The sequence below is a fragment of the Chiloscyllium plagiosum genome, unplaced genomic scaffold, assembly GCF_037043375.1.
Source record: "Chiloscyllium plagiosum isolate Xiang-an unplaced genomic scaffold, Cpla_swu_hap1 HiC_scaffold_10, whole genome shotgun sequence".
In the NCBI taxonomy this organism is placed as follows: Eukaryota; Metazoa; Chordata; class Chondrichthyes; order Orectolobiformes; family Hemiscylliidae; genus Chiloscyllium; species Chiloscyllium plagiosum.
The window spans coordinates 100068895-100088950 of record NW_028270148.1 but is presented as its reverse complement, the minus strand read 5'-3'; the positions used below and the strand labels follow the sequence as shown (position 1 = coordinate 100088950).

At 47.2% G+C, this 20056-nt stretch overlaps 1 protein-coding gene across 17 annotated transcripts in view; it reads left to right on the top strand.

Moving 5' to 3' along the window:
• Positions 1-20056, top strand: part of syne1b (spectrin repeat containing, nuclear envelope 1b) — a 629476-nt gene that overhangs the window by 515421 nt on the left and 93999 nt on the right. For 15 of the 17 annotated variants that reach the window (XM_087991586.1, XM_087991587.1, XM_087991592.1 and 12 more), the window contains 3 exons: positions 5251-5376; positions 6250-6405; positions 19291-19449. In XM_087991586.1, coding sequence (XP_087847712.1) covers positions 5251-5376; positions 6250-6405; positions 19291-19449 — 441 coding nt within the window. Of the gene's footprint in view, positions 1-5250; positions 5377-6249; positions 6406-12131; positions 12277-12481; positions 12503-19290; positions 19450-20056 lie in introns of those variants that run through there. The other 2 variants (XM_087991594.1, XM_087991595.1) reach the window with 2 other exon arrangements.

Sequence of the window (20056 nt, the reverse complement as noted above, 5' to 3'; positions counted from 1 at the left end):
TAAAGGGGTCTCTCCCCGCCTCCCCCCCCACCTCCATCATCAGGGATCTGGGGAGGAGAGTGGTACACACAGCAATACTACACAACGTTAGACTGAGGATGTTCACTGATGGCCAGGCCACTTGTAGACTTTGGGGCCCAGGGGAGGAATTGGTTTTCCACAACGGTGTTGAGTGTTCACATTGGCATTTCCTCTTTGGCTGTTTGAAAGGGCTCCTCTTAAAGCTTTTGTTGCACTCCAGCCCCACGCTCCTGACTCCAGAGCGCCCCCATGAGGGCGGGAGCTGGAAACATGGGAGGGTCTCCTGGTGGAGTCTGCTCCTGGGCCTGGCCAAAGTGGCCTTCAGCAGGTCCAGACAGCGGCCTGAGGAGAGGGTCATCATATCAGTGTGCCTGCCCCTGGTTTGCAATTAGATTCCCATTCATGAGGGAACGAGCAGTGCGAACTGGTATTGGAGAGGCTTTTAGAGACCGATGGGCAGGCTGGAGCGCACCATCACCTGCACGATGTTACTTTGATAAGTTTCCAACCCACTTCTCTAAGTTTCCATTATCTGATAGATCTGATGTTTTTGTTACAGTTCTTAACCCGTTAAAGTCTATATTCAGAAAAGGGTAAAGAGCTGGTTGTTAATGCTCGGTCCAAACCATTGTACAAAATCCTCCATAGTTAATATTAGAATGTGATCTGATGGTTTCAAATAGAACCATCTGAGGAAGTGACCAAAGTAACCTGTGTTTAGATTCTGGCAACGTTACAGGAAACTCCACTTCCAAAAGCAGTCACTTCTCACGAGAAGTCAAGTTATGAGCAAAGTTCTCTGGGTTAGCAACTCTTGGATACACTAACTTGGGCTGCTCAGCTGCTGGGTGTGGGTTAAATCCAGGCCTCCTGACAAGTTACCTTACTTGTGCATTGGTTTTCACCATAACTCTACTTCCTGTTGCATTCGAACCCACATTAATAGTCTTGTGTGTAGTTTACACTTATGGTAACTTCCTGTCAGATTTTAATACCAAGACTAAATTATATCCTGTACTCGGCCAAGTGCAATACCACAGGCAATCTGTTAGTAATATCATTGTGTGTTTGTGTCTGTGTGTGTGTCTGTCTGGGGTGGGGGTTGTGAGTGTGAGTGTAATCATAAGCTTTTGGAGCGCTGCTCCTTCTTCAGGTGAAGTTCATTATAACCTGGTGTTGTGCGACTTATGACGTTGTCCACCCCAGTCCAACACCGGCCCCTCCACCACATCACTACCATCTAGATTGACAAGGCTGGCAGATGTGAGGGAACACCACACTCTTAAGTTCCCATCCAAGCCACTCACATGGAAATATATTGCTGTTCCTTCAGTACTGCTGGGTCCAAATCCTGGAATCTCCGCCACCTCCCCCACCCCCCCACCCAAACAGGCCATGGTGGACCAACCTGAACTGCAAGGGTTCAAGATGGCAGCTCACCACCGTCTTCTCAAGAGCCACTAGGGACAGGCAGTAAATGCTGGCCCCTTCAACGTTGCCTGCATCCCATGAATTAAAACAAATAAATTACAGCAAATCCACTGATTTATATGTGGGCACTTTGCAGTCCCAAAGGTTGTGGACTCTGCCAGTCCCACAGGCAGAGTCACAACCTTATACACACACAGCACAAAGCGAATTCTCCGAAAGGCAAGATGTGCTGTGGCTCACCAACACAGTCAGCATGTGTACATCGGGGTTTCAAGTGCGTCTGAATGTTCCTGTCTGGAGAAAGATTGACAGATTTTAAATATTTCCTGGGACTGGAAGACCTGGCAGTGGGCTGGAAGCTTGAACTGGGTACTGGAGATGCTGGAGATTAGAGTCAAGTTTGGAGTGGTGCTGGAAAAGCACAGCAGGTCAGGCAGAAACTGAGGAGCAGGAAAATTGACGTTTCAGGCAAAAGCCCTTCGTCAGGAATGGGAAGCTTGAGCATCCAGATCCAGCAGTAGTTGTGGGAGGGATAGGAATGCTGCCCCCATCCCCACCCCCCAAGGAAACCCCTGTTCCTCCCTCCCTCTTGCTGATTATAACCCCTCCCTCTCTCGCTCGCCTGCTCTCACTCTGTAACCCTTGCACCCTCTGGAAAGCCAATAGCTGGGAGCTCCCAGCATGGGTATTCCAGCCCTGTCGGTGGGCAGGCTGGTTCCGGAAGCACTAGGAAGCACTAGGAAGCACTCCTCCTACCTCGACACGGTCCTGTCCCCATTAGTCCAAGAACTCCCCACCTACGTCCGTGACACCACCCACGCCCTCCACCTCCTCCAGGATTTCCGCTTCCCCGGTCCCCAACGCCTCATCTTCACCATGGACATCCAGTCCCTGTACACCTCCATCCCCCATCACGAAGGACTCAAAGCACTCCGCTTCTTCCTTTCCCGCCGTACCACCCAGTACCCTTCCACCGACACCCTCCTTCGACTGACTGAACTGGTCCTCACCCTGAACAACTTTTCTTTCCAATCCTCCCACTTTCTCCAAACAAAAGGAGTAGCCATGGGCACCCGCATGGGCCCCAGCTATGCCTGCCTCTTCGTAGGGTATGTGGAACAATCCATCTTCCGCAACTACACTGGCCCCATCCCCCATCTTTTCCTCCGCTACATTGATGACTGTATCGGCGCTACCTCGTGCTCCCACGAGGAGGTTGAACAGTTCATCCACTACACTAACACCTTCCACCCCGACCTCAAATTCACCTGGACAGTCTCGGACTCCTCCCTCCCCTTCCTAGACCTTTCTGTTTCTATCTCAGACGACCGAATCAACACGGACATCTACTACAAACCGACCGACTCCCACAGCTACCTGGACTACACCTCCTCCCACCCCGCCCCCTGTAAAAACGCCATTCCATTCTCCCAATTCCTTCGTCTCCGCCGCATCTGCTCCCAGGAGGACCAGTTCAAAATACGCACAACACAGACGGCCTCCTTCTTCAAGGACCGCAATTTCCCCCCCGACGTGATCGACGATGCCCTCCACCGCATCTCCTCCACTTCCCGCTCCTCCGCCCTTGAGCCCCGCCCCTCCAACCGCCACCAGGACAGAACCCCACTGGTCCTCACCTACCACCCCACCAATCTCCATGTACAGCGCATCATCCGCCGTCACTTCCGCCACCTCCAAACGGACCCCACCACCAAGGATATATTTCCCTCCCCTCCTCTATCAGCTTTCCGTAGAGACCACTCCCTCCGCGACTCCCTTGTCAGATCCATACCCCCCACCAACCCAACCTCCACTCCCGGCACCTTCCCTTGCAACCGCAGGAGGTGCAACACTTGCGCCCACACCTCCCCCCTCACTTCTCTCCAAGGCCCCAAAGGAAACTTCCATATCCGCCACAGATTCACCTGCACCTCCACCCACATTATCTACTGCATCCGCTGCAGCCGGTGTGGCCTCCTCTATATTGGGGAGACAGGCCGCGGGTGTCTCTGGGCCACCCGGACGAACCAACCCAATCACCCTGTAGCACAGCATTTCAACTCCCCCTCCCACTCCACCGAGGATATGCAGGTCATTGGACTCATCCACCGCCAAACCACAACAACGCGACGGTCGGAGGAGGAGCGTCTTATCTTCCGACTGGGAACCCTCCAACCACAGGGGATGAACTTGGACTTCACCAGTTTCTTCATCCCCCCTCCCCCCACCTTGTCTCAGCCGAATCCCTCCAGCCCGGCACCGCCTTCCTGACCTGCAGTCTTCTTCTTGACCTCTCCGCCTCCACCCTACTCCGACCTATCACCTTCACCTTGACCTCTTTCCACCTATCACATTTCCAACGCCCCTCCTCCAAGTCCCTCCTCCCTACCTTTTATCTTCTCCTGCTGAACACTCTCTGCTCATTCCTGAAGAAGGGCATGTGCCCGAAACGTCGAATCTTCTGTTCCCTAGATGCTGCCTGACCTGCTGTGCTGTTCCAGCAATAAAGTTTCAGCTTTGATCTCCAGCGTCTGCAGACCTCACTTTCTCCTTCCGGAAGCACTGAGGCCTTGCCAGGCTTTAGCTTGAGCTACCATGCTGTCCACTGCCCTCCCTGTACTGGCTACATCCCCCCCCCCCCCTCCACAGTCCTTTGCGAACAGTGTTGAGAGGCCTGTCATTGTTGGAATGCTGAACACTAACAGTGAGTCCCAACTCCAATTGACATTAGTCATACGCCACACTGGCACAGTAGCTCTCAATGCTGAGAAAACAATCATGGAAACAGACCCTTCGGTCCAACCAGTCCATGCTGTCTGTAATCCCAGACTAAACCAGTCCCACCTGCCTGCTCCTGGCCCATATCCCTCCAAGGAGAAAGTGAGGACTGCAGATGCTGGAGAATCAGAGTCGGAAGGTGTGGTGCTGGAAAAGCACAGCAGGTCAGGCAGCATTTGAGAACTAGGAGAGCCAATGTTTTGTGCAAACGCTCTTCATTCCTGATGAAGGGTTTGTGCCCGAACCGTTGACTCTCCCACTCCTCGGACGTTTCCTGATCTGCTGTGCTTTACTAGCGCCACACCTTTTGTCCCATCCCATATCCCTCCAAACCTTTCCTATTCGTGAACTTGCCCATATGTCTTTAGATGTTGTTACTGTTCCTGCATCCATCGCTATCTCTGAAAGTTCATTATACACACGAACCGCTGTCTGTGCACAATAGTTGCCCGTCATGTCCTTTTTAAAACATCCTCCTCTCCCCTCAAAAATATGCTCCCTGGTTTTGAACTCCCCCACCCTGGGGAAAAGACCATTCTTATTCACCTTATCTATGTCCCTTGCAATCTTATAAACCCTCGATAAGGTCGCCCCTCAGCCACCTACACTCCAGTTAAAAAAAAAGGCCCAGTCTTTCCAGTCTCCATACCTTCCATTCCCGGCAACGTCTTTTCTGAATCCTTTCCAGTTTAATATGTCCTTCCTATAACAGCATTGCACACAGTACTCCAGAAGAACTGGTTAAGAGTTTGAACAAAAACCGCTTTCTGTTTAAAAGGGGTTGACACGGCAGCATTGAACCACCTTGGATTTGAGCTACCAAGTGCAGGTAGTGACTTCTCTTACTCATATACTGTGTTATATTTGGCTAGCTCAGCTCCACAACTTATCAATCCAGCTCTACCCCTGCAATCCTATCGAGCAAGAGTGTGGTTGAGCTGAAATGAAATGTTCTGTTGTGCTCACTGAATCAATCTTTTCTCGAAGTTTCTAATCAATATCATCGATCACCTTCCACAGGACTGGGAGCGGTGTGAGAAAGGAATCGCGGATTCTCTGGCCAAGCTGAGGTCTTTCAAGAGAAAGCTATCGCAACCCCTCCCTGATCATCACGATGAGCTACACACGGAGCAGATCCGTTGCATGGTAAGGTCTTACTTTCTGCTTCGTTCCAGTTCTAATGTTTCCTCATCACCGTCGTATAAAAGGGGAATTCTCTGCAGTCCTTGTTCAGCCCGATGAAAGCCAACTCTGAGAAGCTGGCTATTAAAGATCAGGAGATGGCAACAAGTGCTGGAAAATAGTGTTGAGTCACCATAACCTAGTGGAATGGATAGAGCAGGTTCAAGGGTTCGAATGGGCTGCTTTCTGTTCCTGTTTCCTCCCGTTTATTCTGTCAATTCATGGGATGTGGGCGTCGTTGGCTAGGTAGCATTTATGGCCCATCCCTAAATGCCCAGAGGGTAATTAAGAGTCAACCATGTTGCTGTGGGTCTGGATTCACATGAAGGCCAGACCAGATGAGGCCAGATCCTAAAGGATATTGGTGAGTCAGATCCGTTTTTCCTGACAATGGTTATCGTTGGACTTGTGATTCCGAACTTGTTTTGTTTCACTGAATTTAAATTCCACCACCTTCTGTGGCAGGATTGAACCCGGGTCCCCAGAATGGTGCCAGGGTCTCTGGATTCGTTGGAGGAAGTGAGGGCTGCAGATGCCGGAGAATCAGAGTCGAAATGTATGTTGCTGGAAAAGCACAGCAGGTCAGGCAGCATCCGAGGAGCAGGAGAGTCGAGGTTTCAGGTATAAGGCCTTCGTAAGGGCTCTCCTGCTCCTTGGATGCTACCTGACCTGCTGCACTTTTCCAGCACCACGCTTTCTGTCTCGGAACTAATAGCCTAGTGATAAAGCCAGGAGGCCGTCACCTCCCCTTGAAGCTCCACGCGAAAGGGCCCAGTGACTGTGTGCTTTGTGAATCCAGTCGATCTCACCAGTAATGGCTTCACTGTCTCCCTGCAGGAACTGGAAAGCTCTTTTGGAGGGTGGACTGATGACCTGGCCCACCTCTCCTTTCTGAAAGAGACCTTATCCAGCTACATTCGCGCCGATGATATCTCACTGCTCCAGGAGCGGATCGAGCTGCTGCACAGACAGTGGGATGAGCTGTGCCATCAGGTAAGGCCAGTCCTGCGTGTGTGTGTGGGCTGTATGTGTGTGTGTGTGTGCTCAACAGCATCTCCAGTCAGCAGTGTCAGGGAGTCTGTAGGAATCAAATGATCTACTTTAGGTGTTCGCACTTTGTTTCCTTTTTAACTTGCCCATAGTGTCCAGTAAGTTGAGAGCATTAGTCGGGGTAAATGGAGTGTAATGGGGAATTGGTTGGATGGGGTGCTCTTCTAAGGGTTGGTGTGGACTTGGTGGGCCAAAGGACCTGTTTCCACACTGTAGGGATTCAATTTCTAAGACCATTCAGCCCTTCAAGCCTGCTCCACTATTCAGTCCGATCATGGCTGATCGTCCAACTCAGTCCCCTGTTGCTGCCCTCTAGACGTACCCGTTGTTCCCTTGAGCTCTAAGAACTATATCTAACTCGTTCTTAAAAAAAACATTCAGTGTTTTGGCCTCAACAGCTTTCTGTGACCGAGGATTCCACAGGCTCACTGGTGTCTGGGTGAAGACGCATCTCCTTAGTTCGGTCCATTCCATCTCAGCTGCGCTGCTGCTCCGGTGTTTTGCACACGGCAATCTGATTGTGGCAACGACGTCCGGTCCGGTAATCCTAAATGGCCTGCCCTGTGTCCTGAAACCGTACCCCTGGTTCTGTACTCCCTGGTTATCAGGAGCATCCTTCCTGCGTTTACACTGTCTAGTCCTGTTAGAATTATATCAGTTTCTATGAGATCTCCCATTTGTTCTTCTAAAGTCCATTGAATACAATGCTAACTCTCCCTCCAGTCTCCCCTCATGTGTCAGTCCTGCCATTCCCAGGAATCAGTCTGGTAAACCTTTGTTGCACTCCCTCAATAACTAGAAATTGCTCAGCTCACTGTGGAAGTTATTCTGTGAGTGTTGGTAATGACTGGCTTTTGTACAGTACCTCTGCGTCACTTCCTCTTTTGTTTAAATCTGGTGAAATTTTGATCCATTGGTGTACAGAGTGGAACCTCACATCTAAGCAAATACTAACCAAAGTCATCTATGAGAGCTTATTATTTAGAAATTGTGATCTTGGATCGAGTCATAGTGCACAGAAGCAGACCCTTTGTCCAAGCAGTCTATGCTGACCTTGATCCCAAGCTGAACTAATCCCACCTGCCTGCACTTGGCCCATATCCCTCCAAACATTCCTTATTCATGTGCTTATTCAAATGTCTTTTAAATATTGTAAGTGTACCTGCATCCACCACGTCCTCTGTAAATTCATTCCACACACAAACCACACTCAGTGTGATTTTTTTATAAAAGATCTGCACCTCATGTCTTTTTTAAATCTTTCTCCTCTCGCCTTAAAAAAATATGCTGCCTGGTTTTGAAATTCCCCACCCCAGGGAAATGGCACCTGTCAATCACCTCATCCATGCCCCTCATGATTTTATAAACCTCTAGAAGGTCACCCCTCAACCTCCCACGCTCCAGTGAAAGAAGTCCCAGACTCTCCTTATAACTCAAACCCTCTATTCCCAGCAACATCCTGTTAAGTTTCTTCTGAACCCTCTCTAGCTTAGTAATATCCTTCCTATAACCGGGCGACCAGAACTGCACACAGTATTCCAGAAGAGGCCTCACCAACGTCCTGTACAACCTCAGCATCACATTCCAACTCCTGCTCTCAAAGATCTGAGCAATGAAGGCAAGCATGTTGAATGTCCTTTTAACCATCCTATCTTTATGTGATACAAACTTCAAAGAATTATGTACCTAAACTCCTGGGTCTCTCTGTTCCCCCATACTATCCAAGGCCCTATTTTTAATTGTAGAAGTCCTGCCCTTGATCACTTTACCAAAACGCAATCATATTTATCCGAATTAAACTCCATCTGCCACTCTTCAGCCCGTTGACCCAATTGATCAAGATCTTTTTGTAAAGATCTCAGGTAACCTTCTTCACTGTCCACTATGCCACTGATGTTGGTGTCATCCACAAACCTACTAACCACACCTTCTACTTGCCCATCTAAATCAGATGTATGTTGATAGTTCAGGATCTTTCACCACGTCCCTTTCGCTGTCCACTTTAGATGCAGTGGCTGTGACAACGTTGGTTCTGTGCCCCTCTCTAACTCTGAAAGTTGGTTTACTCCATAGGTTTGGGCACATGTATAACTCTGACGTTGCAGTATTGTACACAGAGACTGCAGCAATATTGGAGGCAAAGCCTTTTGGATGAGGCTTTAAACAAGTCTTCCTCTTTAGATGGAGAATATCCAGCCTGGAAGAACTGGGAGAGCCCGAACTGCTGTCCTGACCAATATTATCCCTCAATCAATCAGAACAGCTGGCCATTTATCTTGTACTGTCTATGGGATCTTGCTGTGTGCAAATCGGCATTCATATTTCCTGCATTACACTTCCAAAATGCTTGCTTGACTGTCATGCAGTTTAGGTGCTTTGAAGTCATGAAAGGCTCTATATAAATGCAAGTCCTTACTTCATCTATAACAGGAAGTAGTATCCAACAGATCACTTCTGTAATGGTATATTGGCTTTATGTTATAATGTGTCCTTGGCTTACCATAGGAAGGCCATCTGCTGAGTTACTCTCTGACCACTGGGGTAACTGTGGCTTCATACAGATCACCTGATCCTAACCAGGCAGCTTTAGGAATAACTTCTAAGGTACGCTGTGGCAAACGGAATTTAAATAGCTGTCTCTGCCAAAGCTCAAATCTAGTGCTTAGCGAACACTCCTCAATAATATGCTGAGTTATTAATTTTCTATTCAAAATAGAATGTCATTTTGAACTCTGTAATGTAGTCAAAATTACATGGTGCATTTTGTCCTCTTGAGGCCTCTATACACACAAGTACCAGCAGAGGGAGTTTGCTGCAGAGAGATCATACAGGGTCCGTGTTTAGAAACTCGTTCTAGATGGTTCTGGCCCAAGAGCTTCTCTCACACAGCTCGCATTTACTTGCAACTTGCAGGAAGCTTTTGGTTGGTTATTTAAGAGAGAACAAGGAGTTCTATGTGAGCAACACCAAAAAAAAGTTCAAACAGTCATTTTGTTGCTCGAGAGCCCTTTGCACATTAGCTGTTGCAAGCATTCATCCACCTGCTTTCAGATCACCTTGCAGGGTAGCGTTTTGGTCAACAAGTAGATGTTCAGTAGCATCTCTCATGACAATAAACATGTCATTTGGTATTTCTGGTGAGGGACCCTTCACCAGCGGTGGAGAATAATACAACAGCTTTAAAAAAACTGGGGAACGGGGTGGGGGAAGATTGAATAGGAAACATCCAGAATTGGAAGAACTCGGCTAGATACGAAATGCCTGCTAACGTTGTAAGAGCCGCTATGTAAATGCAAGACTGTGTGGCCATTCTCATTAAAGCCGTTTGGTTTTCAGCTGAGTTAATGCAGTCGTGTTAGCAGCGCCGCCTCCTGGTGACTGCCTCTCAGTACAGAACTCTCCTCTGTAAAAATATTTAGGGATTCCCAAGGCCCATCACTGTGGAAAAGTGAGTTTTGTCTCCCTAGACTCTGTGTTAGAGAGCCCTGGAAGGTTTAGCTGGAGGGGAGCAGCTGGCTTTGCACTGGATTGAATTTGATTTGATTCAATTTATTATTGTCACGTGTACTCCGGCACAGTGAAAGGTTTTACATGCCATACACAGTGCATTAGGGGGTGCGAGAGCAGAGCAAGCATTACAACATAACGGCAGCAAAGAAAGTGCTCAAAGACTGAGGTCAACATTAAGTTTAAAGTTGGAGGGCTCCATTCAGAGATCTAATAACAGTGGGGAAGAAGCTGTTCTTGAACCTGTTGGTACGTGTATTTAAGCTTTTGTATCTTCTGCCCGATGGAAGAGGTTGGGAGAGATGATGACTGGGGTGGGAGGGGTCTTTGATGATGTTGGCTACTTTCCCGAGGTAACGAGAGGTGTAGATGGAGTCAGTGGATGGAAGGTTGGGTTGCGGGATGGACTGGGCTGTGTTCACAACTCTCTGTAGTTTGTTATGGTCCTGGGCAGAGCAATTGCCAAACCAAGCTGTGTTGAATCCAGATAGAATGCTTTCTATGGTGCATCTGTAAAATTTGTCTTTATGGACAATGATGATCTGACAGCGTTGGCACCAGACTCTCACAGTGTCAACTGGTTTAGGATTCATTTGTCAGAGAAACCCTTATGGCTTTGGCCATCTCATCAGTGACCTAAACTCATTGGAGTTTATAAGAATGGAAGATGATCTTATTTAAACGTAAAATTCTTTTTACATTAGATTCCCTACAGTGTGGAAACAGACTCTTCAGCCCAACCAGTCCACACTGGCCCATTTCCCTCTGGGCTAATGCACCTAACACTATGGGCAATTTAGCCTGGCCAGCACATCTTTGGACTGTGGGAGGAAACTGGAGCAAACCCACATAGATACAGGGAGAATGTGCAAACTCCACACAGACAGTTACCCAAAGGTGGAATCGAACCTGGGATCCTGGTGCTGTGAGGCAGCAATGCTAACCACTGAGCCACTGTGTCACTCCACCCTTTGTCAAGCACTGCCAAGGTTGATACTGTTGTAGTGGAATCTAACACTAGCAGCAGAGCTTGAAAGGAGGAAGTCCCCATTTAGATCTGAAATGCAATGGAATTTCTTCTGTCGGAGGGTCAATTGTCTTTGGAATTCTTTTCTTCCGAGGGCAGGGGAGGCCGGCTCAAACAGTATATTCAAGGCTGAATTTGACTACTTTTTGATTGACATGGGATTCGAGGATTATGGGGACAAGTCACAGTAGTTCATCAGGAATCTTTAATTTTCTTCATTGGATGCAGACGAATGTAACTTGGTTTAGTCGGAACAGCTTAATCTGTGACTAACAAGTTGTAGGTTCAGGTTACTCCAGGAATTTGAATATGACCTAAGCTGAGGTCCAAGTGCAGTTTTGAGGGAGTGGTGCACTGCTGACTGGCCCATCATTCAGAAACACTATTAAATAAGGGCTTCAAGTAACTCTTTGTTCACGCTTAGTGGTAGGAATGAATAAAAGTTAAAGTCTGTCGGAAAATGCTGTGAGTTTTAAAGCAAGATACCAAAACACATGTTGAGGATTTAACATATTTTAGCTTTGAGATGTTCCAGTTTTGCCAGGACTTTTTTTTTTAAATTGTAATTTTCACCTTTAATAGGAAGCCTTTCAGCATCAAAAGGTTATAAGGAAACAGGAACATGCGTGTTTTCCCGGGCCTGAGACTGTTTCAAAGCAGTTTCCAGCCCATAAAAATGATTTTCAGAATTAAATTTATGAAAGTGTGTTAAGATGGAACCTGCATTGGAAAGGTACAAGAGAGACTTTGCAAATGAAAGGCTAAATTGAAATGAGACCAGAGTACACTCCTGGGGCAGAGGAAGGCTTGATGTTAGTGAGTGTTCTTTAATTCACTTGCCTCCTGATTATTGACAGTTTGCAGTAAGACATAGGAAAAGAGAGGTGCAATTATATAGCGCCTTTTCTAACCACAGGATGTCCTTTGATGATTTCCGGCCAACTGAGTACTTTAGGAGTGTAGTCAGTTTCCGTAGACAGCAATGTAGTAAGAAATCAGATCATCTATTCTTAGTGATGGTGGTTGTATGTTTAGAGCTGAGCTTGAAACCATAACCTTCTGTCTGAGAGGCAGACATGCTACACTTCAAGAACTTAGCTTGAAACAGAATTGAACTCTTGGAGGACTGTAGAATGAAACTTGATTAAATCTCTCATCACGTGATGTTCTGTCAAGTAAGTGCGATATTGCACACTTAAAGTATTTCTTTTAAAGATCAACAGTATCACTGAAGAGGCAGAAATCCCCCCATTTTCCAGTCCCAGCTCAGTATTTTAATGGTGAGTAACCTAATTGGATGATTTAATCTTTACGAGGTTTTGCATGGCCCTAATTTGCCATGCCATCTCCTCATGCCAGTGTGAAGGTTGCCAGTGGAGGATTCTGCTGCCTCAGTTGTATTCTGGTGCACTATTTGCATCTAACGATACCGCAACAGGAAGTCTGTTAATCTCGGAACCTGGGGAAGGTCACCTGACAGCAGACGATAGAAAGCAATGCGGGCAGGTTAGTCTGGAATGCTTTTGCTGCTCAGTTCAGCTTTTACAATGTAGATCCCGTTCTTTAAAAGATTTTAAGCTGCGCAATTAGAGCAGGTGCCTTGCCCACCTTCTGAATGCTGAAGCTTCAGTGATGGGATGGGCTTTCAGTCAGGAGGCTTTCAGACCGATGGGTGATGCAGATGTCAGTTGCGGGTGTGCTCGAGAGGTGTAGCACTCAACTTCCTTTCAGCTTCGGTTTGAGTACAAGCAGAGATGTCTACACTTCCTGTCAAATGCTTGAAATCCATGTAGATCTAGACTGATGAGATTTAGTGTCTCAGTTTGATGTTTTCAATCAGTATGTAATTGACTTTAAATGAGAATAATGTGAACTGAATAGCCCGGGCTGATTTCCTTTTGATAGTTTAATTGTCATTGTAAACAAGGCATGGGCGAGTTGATTAAAGTTAGCTCTGTCTCGTACGTAAGCTGCCATTCCACTGAGATTGTTAGCAGCCATGAAAGTTTGCTGAAAATGATTCTCATTTTGGATAGTGTTGGGAATGGCTGTCCGAAGTTTCTTTGAGATCAGTTCCATTGTTCTCCCCTGGAACCAAAACAATTCCAATTAAATTCATCGATTATGTTTTCCCTGGAGTAATGTTGAATGTGGCTTTTTACTACAAGTTTGAAATGAGATTGCACCCTGTTCTGTTGACCTGACACTTTTTCACGCAGAGGGTGGTGCGTATATGGAATGAGTTGCCAGAGGAAGTGGTGGAGGCTGGTACAATTACAGCATTTAAAAGGCATCTGGATGGGTATATGAATAGGAAGGGTTTAGAGGGATAGGGGCCAAATGCTGGAAAATGGCACTAGATTAGGTTAGGATATCTAGTCGGCATAGACGAGTTGGACTGAAGGGTCTGTTTCCATGCTGTACGTCTCTATGACTCTGTGTCACAAAGGTGATTTGTTACAATGAAATAATGCTGTTCCTTTTTAAAGTGTACTTTGAGACTTCTGTATTGGGAAGTTTAGTGACACCAAGCTGCACTATCACGAGGAATTCAGTGATGGAGGTCTCGTGATCACCCTCTGTAGCTTCAAGCAGGTGGCCAATACTAGGTATGGAGGAGACTTACAGGAATGGTACCGCAGTTTTGTCGAGGGACTGAAGAAGGTGAAATTTTTCTCTGGAATAGAGTAGATTAAGGGGAGGTGGAGTAGTGGTTTTAAGAATGCTGAATAGTTTTGATAAAGCAGATGGGGGAGACACACTGTGTGCTGGCAGGAGACCACGTAAGGACTCAGGGTACAGATTCATAATAACTGGGAAAGAAACATTAAAAGGGCAATGAACCTTCATTGTTGTGCTGCAGTTGAATTGTGATGATGTGAGATGTGGAAGCTAGGGAACTCCGAGAAATAAATAGTGTTGTTTGGAAAAGAGTTCAGATTACAGAAGTCTTTAAACGTATGAAAGTTGGTAAATCACTGGGACTAGATCACATGTATCCCAGGATGCTGTGGAAAACGAGGGGAGAAATTGCAGGGTCCCTAGTGGAGATATTTACATCATCGACAGCCACAGGTGAAGTACAGCAAGACTGGAACATGGCTAATGTTGTGCCATTGTTTCAGAAAGGCTGGAAGGAAAAGACAGAACTACAGACCGGTGAGCCTAACGTCAGTGGTGAGTAAGTTGTTGGAGGGGATTCTGAGAGAGAGGATCCACAATGCATTTGGAAAGGCAGTAACTGGTTAGAGATGGTCAGCATGATTTTGTGTATTGGAAGAGGTGACCAAGAAGATAAATGAAGGCAGAGCAGTAGACATTGTCAGCATGGACTTTAGCAAAGCCTTTGACAGGGTTCTGCAGGGTAGACTGGTTAGTAAAGTTAGATCTCATGGGATCCAGGAAGAGCTAGCCAACTGGGTACAAAGTTGGCTTGACAGTAGGAGACAGAGGGTGGTGGGAGAGGGTTGGTTGATTTATTTCCTGTTGTCACTTGTACTGAGATACAGTGAAGAGTGTTTTTTGTGTGCTATACAGGCAGATAGTAACATGCAATATGCATCAGGGTAACAGAACAGAGTGCAGAATGCAATGTTACAGCCACAGAGAAGGTGCAGAGAGAAAGATCACAACCAACATTTGAGAGGTCCATTCAAAAGACTGGCAACAGCGGGGAAGAAGCTGGTCTTGAATCTATTTGTATGTGCATTCAAGTGTTTATATCTTCTGCCCAACGGAAGAGGATGGACGACAGTATAACCTGGGTGGGAGGAGTCTGTGATTATGTTGGTTGCTTTCCCAAACTAGCAGGAAGTATAGATGGAGCCAGTGGATGGGAGGCTGGTTTACGTGGTGGACCGGGCTGTGTCCATGACTCTCCGTAGTTTCTTGCGGTCTTGGGAAGTGCAGTTGCCATACCAAACTGTGATGCATCCAGATAGGATGCTTTCTATGGTGCTCCTGTAAAAATTGGCCATGCCAAATTTCCTTAGCCTCCTCCGGAAGTAGAGCCATTGTTCTGCTTTCTTGACCATTGCATCAACATGGATGGACCAGGACAGATTGTTGGTGACCATCACTCCCAGGGATTTGATGCTCTCCACCATCTCCACCTCAGCACCGTTGATACAGACAGGGACATTCCCTCCACTCCACTTCCTTGACCAGCTCCTTTGTTTTGTTGACGTTGATGAAGAGATGGTTGTCTTTACACCCTGCCGCTAAGCACTCAATCTCATTCCTGCACTCTTCCTTGTCGTTATTTGAGAATGTAACTACAATGGCGATGTCATCAGCAAATTTGTAAATGGAATTGGGGCAAAATTTGGCCACACAGTCACAAGTGTATAAGGCGTACATTGGGGGCTGAGTACACAGCCTTGTGGGACGCTGTTGTTGAGGATTATGGTGGAGGAGGTGTTGTCGCATGTTCTTACTGATTGCAGTCTATGGGTCAGGAAGTCAAGGATCCAGTTACAGAGGAGGGAGCCGGGACCTAGGTCTCAGAGTTTCGAGATGGGTTTGTTTGAAAGTATAGAGTTGAAGATGGACCTGTAGTCAAGAAGTTGGAGCCTGATGTAGGTATCCTTGTTATCCAGATGTTCCAGGGATGAGTGTGGGGCCAGGGAGATGGCATCTGCTGTGGACCTGTTGCGCTGGTAGACCAATTGCTAAGGATCAAAGCAATTCGGGAGGCTGGAGTTGATGTGAGCCATGACTGACCTCTCAAAGCACTTCATAATCATGGAGGCCAGAGCCAGCAGTCAATGAGTCACACTGCATGCTTTTTACTTTGGCATAGGATGATGGTGGTCTTCTTGAAGCCGGGGGTGGGGGGGGCTTCAGATGGTAGGACAGAGATGTGAAGATTGCCTGTGAATGCTCCCACCAGCTGATCCGCACAGGGTCTGAGTGCATGGCCAGGGACTGCACCCGAGCTAGCCACTTTCCGTAGGGCCACTGTTGAGAAGGCCAAGCTAACAGGTTCATGCGAGACTGTGGAATAGTCGTTCAGAGTGCAGGTTGTAACCAGTGCTGTCCCACGAGGATTGGTGCTGGGTCCAATGTTGTTTGTCATTTATATAAACTGTTTGGATGAAAATGTAGGAGACATGGTAAGCCAGGTCTGCGGATGGCACCGTAGTCGCTGGACTATCAGACAGTGAAGGTTATTTCAGAGTATAATAGGATCTTGATCAACTCGGCCAGTGGGTCAAGAAATGCCAGATGGAGTTTAATTTAGATTAATGCATTTTGGTAAGAACAACCAGGGCAGGACTTACACAGTTAATGGTAGGGCCTTGGGGAGTATTGTTGAACAGAGAGACCTTAGTTCATCAGAAGTGGTGTCACAGGTAGACAGGGTGGTGAAGAAGGCATTTGGCACGCATGCCTTCATTGAGTACAGGAGTTAGGATGCCATGTTACTGCTGTACAATTCATGAGTACTGCATATACTTCTGGGTGCTCTGCTATAGGAAGGATGTAATTAAACTGGAAAGGGTTTATAAGGATGTTACTGAGACTGAAAGGTTTGAGTTATGGAGAGGCCGAAGAGGCTGGGACTTTTTCCCTGCACCATGGGAGGCTGAGGACATGACCATATCAAGGTTTATAAAATCATGAGGGGCATAGATAAGGTGAATGTCCAAGGTCTTTTCCCACTGTCGGGTATTCCAAAACTAGAGGGCATAGCGTTATGGTGAGGAGGGAAAGATTTAAAATAGAGCGGAGGGCAACCTTTTCATGCAGGCGATGGTGTGTGTATGGAATGAGCTGCCAGAGGAAGTGGTGGAGGCTGGTACAATGACAACATTTAAAAGATATTTGGACAGGTACATGGAGAGGAAAGGTTTAGGTCCAAATAGACGCAAATGATACTAGTTCAGTTTAGGTCAGCATTGATGAGTTGGGCCGTAGGGCCTGTTTCTGTACTGTACGACTTTATGTCTCTATTCTGTGAATGTACCACCAGAAAGCCTGACAAATTTTAATAAAAGTTTGCAAAAGGGAATTGTAAGTATAGTTTAACAGAAGAGATTTGGAGAATTATGTGGAACTGCAGGCTGACGAACTATCTTGTTCAAGGAACCAGAAGAGCTATGATGGGCCAAATGGCCCACATCAGTGCTTGAGGATTCCAAAATGAAGCTCAGTTTGCATACCGACAGGAAGATGACTGCTTTGGGATGGTTCCCGTTCACCATGTTTGTGCATCTTCTTACACTCCCTGTCATCGTCAAAGCAACTTCACTCCAGCTGGAAGGTGAATGTGTTCAGATGGTGCTCCCGGTTGTCAGCTGCGATCCAGTGGGAACGTGCTCAATTCTGAGTCAGAAACGTTGTGGGATCAAGCCCCAGGTTAGAGATTTGAGTCTGCCATCTGACTGAGCATTCAGGGTAGGCATTTAGAAGAGAAATATTGTTCTCGTGAAACTCTTCCTATTCAACGAACACCTGGAAACTCACCAGCTTTAGAACAGCTGGGTTCTGCAACTTATTTAAACCAATTGTAAAGGGAGCACAGCAACTTGCCTGTAAATTGAGCTGTAATTGTAATTCCTTGTGTTCGTCGTCAGATAGTGAATATCACCACCAACTCCGAAAATGTCCTCAATGTCTGCTGGAAGAGACATCATCTGAACTTCTTAAAATGCAGAGCCATAAATGTGACACCCATATTAAGGAGTGCACTTATTCAAACAACCAAGGGGTGGAGCAGTGCATCACGTTTATGTGGATTGCCTCCTAACGTTAGTGAGCCACCTTCATGGACCGTTGCTGTCAATCTGCTGAAGCTCATCCCTGGGTGCTGTCAGCACAGATATCCCAGGGATTTTCCCGGTACCATTAAAAGACATGGTGATGTATGCCTGAGGCAACCAAACAGTGGCTTGGCAGAGATGCTGTCCTTCTTGCATCTCCTTGCCTGTTGTGCTAGATAGTGCAGGTCATGGGTTTGGAGGCTGTGGTCAGAGGAACATTGCCGAGCTGTTGTCGTACATCATACAGATGCTACACACTGCAGCCACTATACACTGGCATTGGAGGAGAGGGAATGTTGCAGTAGTTGCATGGCCTGCTGATCAAAGGGATTGCTCAGTTTCACATGATATTGGGTATCTTGGATTTTATTGGAGCTGCATTTATCTAAGGCAGTACAGAGAATTCTACTACCTTACTGACCTGTACCTTGTGGATAGTGCGTGTACCCTCCTCCTGACCTGACCTGTACCTTCTGGATAGTCTGTGTACCCTCCTCCTGACCTGGCCTGTACCTTGTGGATAGTCTGTGTACCCTCCTCCTGACCTGGCCTGTACCTTGTGGATAGTGTGTGTACCCTCCTCCTGACCTGGCCTGTACCTTGTGGATAGTCTGTGTACCCTCCTCCTGACCTGGCCTGTACCTTGTGGATAGTGTGTGTACCCTCCTCCTGACCTGGCCTGTACCTTGTAGATAGTGTGTGTACCCTCCTCCTGACCTGGCCTGTACCTTGTGGATAGTCTGTGTACCCTCCTCCTGACCTGGCCTGTACCTTGTAGATAGTGTGTGTACCCTCCTCCTGACCTGGCCTGTACCTTGTGGATAGTCTGTGTACCCTCCTCCTGACCTGACCTGTACCTTGTAGATAGTCTGTGTACCCTCCTCCTGACCTGACCTGTACCTTGTAGATAGTGTGTGTACCCTCCTCCTGACCTGGCCTGTACCTTGTAGATAGTGTGTGTACCCTCCTCCTGACCTGGCCTGTACCTTGTGGATAGTCTGTGTACCCTCCTCCTGACCTGACCTGTACCTTGTGGATAGTGTGTGTACCCTCCTCCTGACCTGACCTGTACCTTGTGATAGTATGTGTACCCTCCTCCTGACCTGACCTGTTCCTTGTGGATAGTCTGTGTACCCTCCTCCTGACCTGACTTGTACCTTGTGGATAGTGTGTGTACCCTCCTCCTGACCTGACCTGTACCTTGTGATAGTGTGTGTACCCTCCTTCTGACCTGACCTGTTCCTTGTGGATAGTCTGTGTACCCTCCTCCTGACCTGTTGGGTTTCTGCAAGAAACTGGGCAGATGGTTAACTGGCATGCTACCGGGACGGAGTTGAAGTCTTGATTCAGTGGCGTGATTAGTTTCTGTTTCTCGACGGGGGAATGTTGGTCAGCAGGTTCCGAGTCATGTTGTGTCCCGTCAGCGGAATGATATCTCGGCCCATTAATATTTCATGTGCATTTCTGTGTGTTGGTTTCTTTGTGTAACCAGCTCAGATGTGATCCTCTCTGGCTGTTGTACGTCCCCAGGTCTCATTACGCCGACAGCTGGTCACCGAGAAATTGAACGAGTGGGTGCTGTTCAACGAGAAGAACAAGGAGCTGTGTGAATGGCTGACCCTGATGGAAAGCAAGGTATCACAGAATGGAGACATCAGCATCGAGGAGATGATCGAGAAACTGAAGAAGGTAAATTCTGAAATGCCACCCGAGGTGATTTCACCAGTGGTTATTCATTCCCATTGTTTAAATACACTAACCCCGCGTTTCCTTTGAAGGTGTAGATGGGTAATTCCCTGTCTGGGTCTTCAGATTTTTTTTCAAAACGTAAAGAGATTACCGCATTAAGTCGTAGAGATTTGTCTGAATTAAAAAACCCAACAACTGTGAATGCTGGAAATCAGAAACCAAAACAGGGAAAACTCAGCAGGTCTGTGCAGAGAAAGCAAAGTTCACGTTTCAGGTTCAGTGACCTTTCTTCAGAAGAGTTCTGAAGTTGGACCTGAAACGTTAACTTTGCTTTCTCTTCCCAGATGCCTGCCAGATCTGCTGAGTTTTCCCGGCCATTTCTGAGATTTGTCCAAATTGAGTAACAGTCTAAATCAGCTGCTAATTGTAAAATGGAGCTTTATCATGGAATCTCAACAGTGTAGAAGCAGGCCATTCAGCCCCATCAAGCTCACACTGACCTCCCATCCCTCAAACCTGCACATCCCTGGACACTATAGGCAATTTAGCATGGCCAATCCACCTAACGTGCACATCTTTGGACCCACGCAGACGCGGGGAGAATATA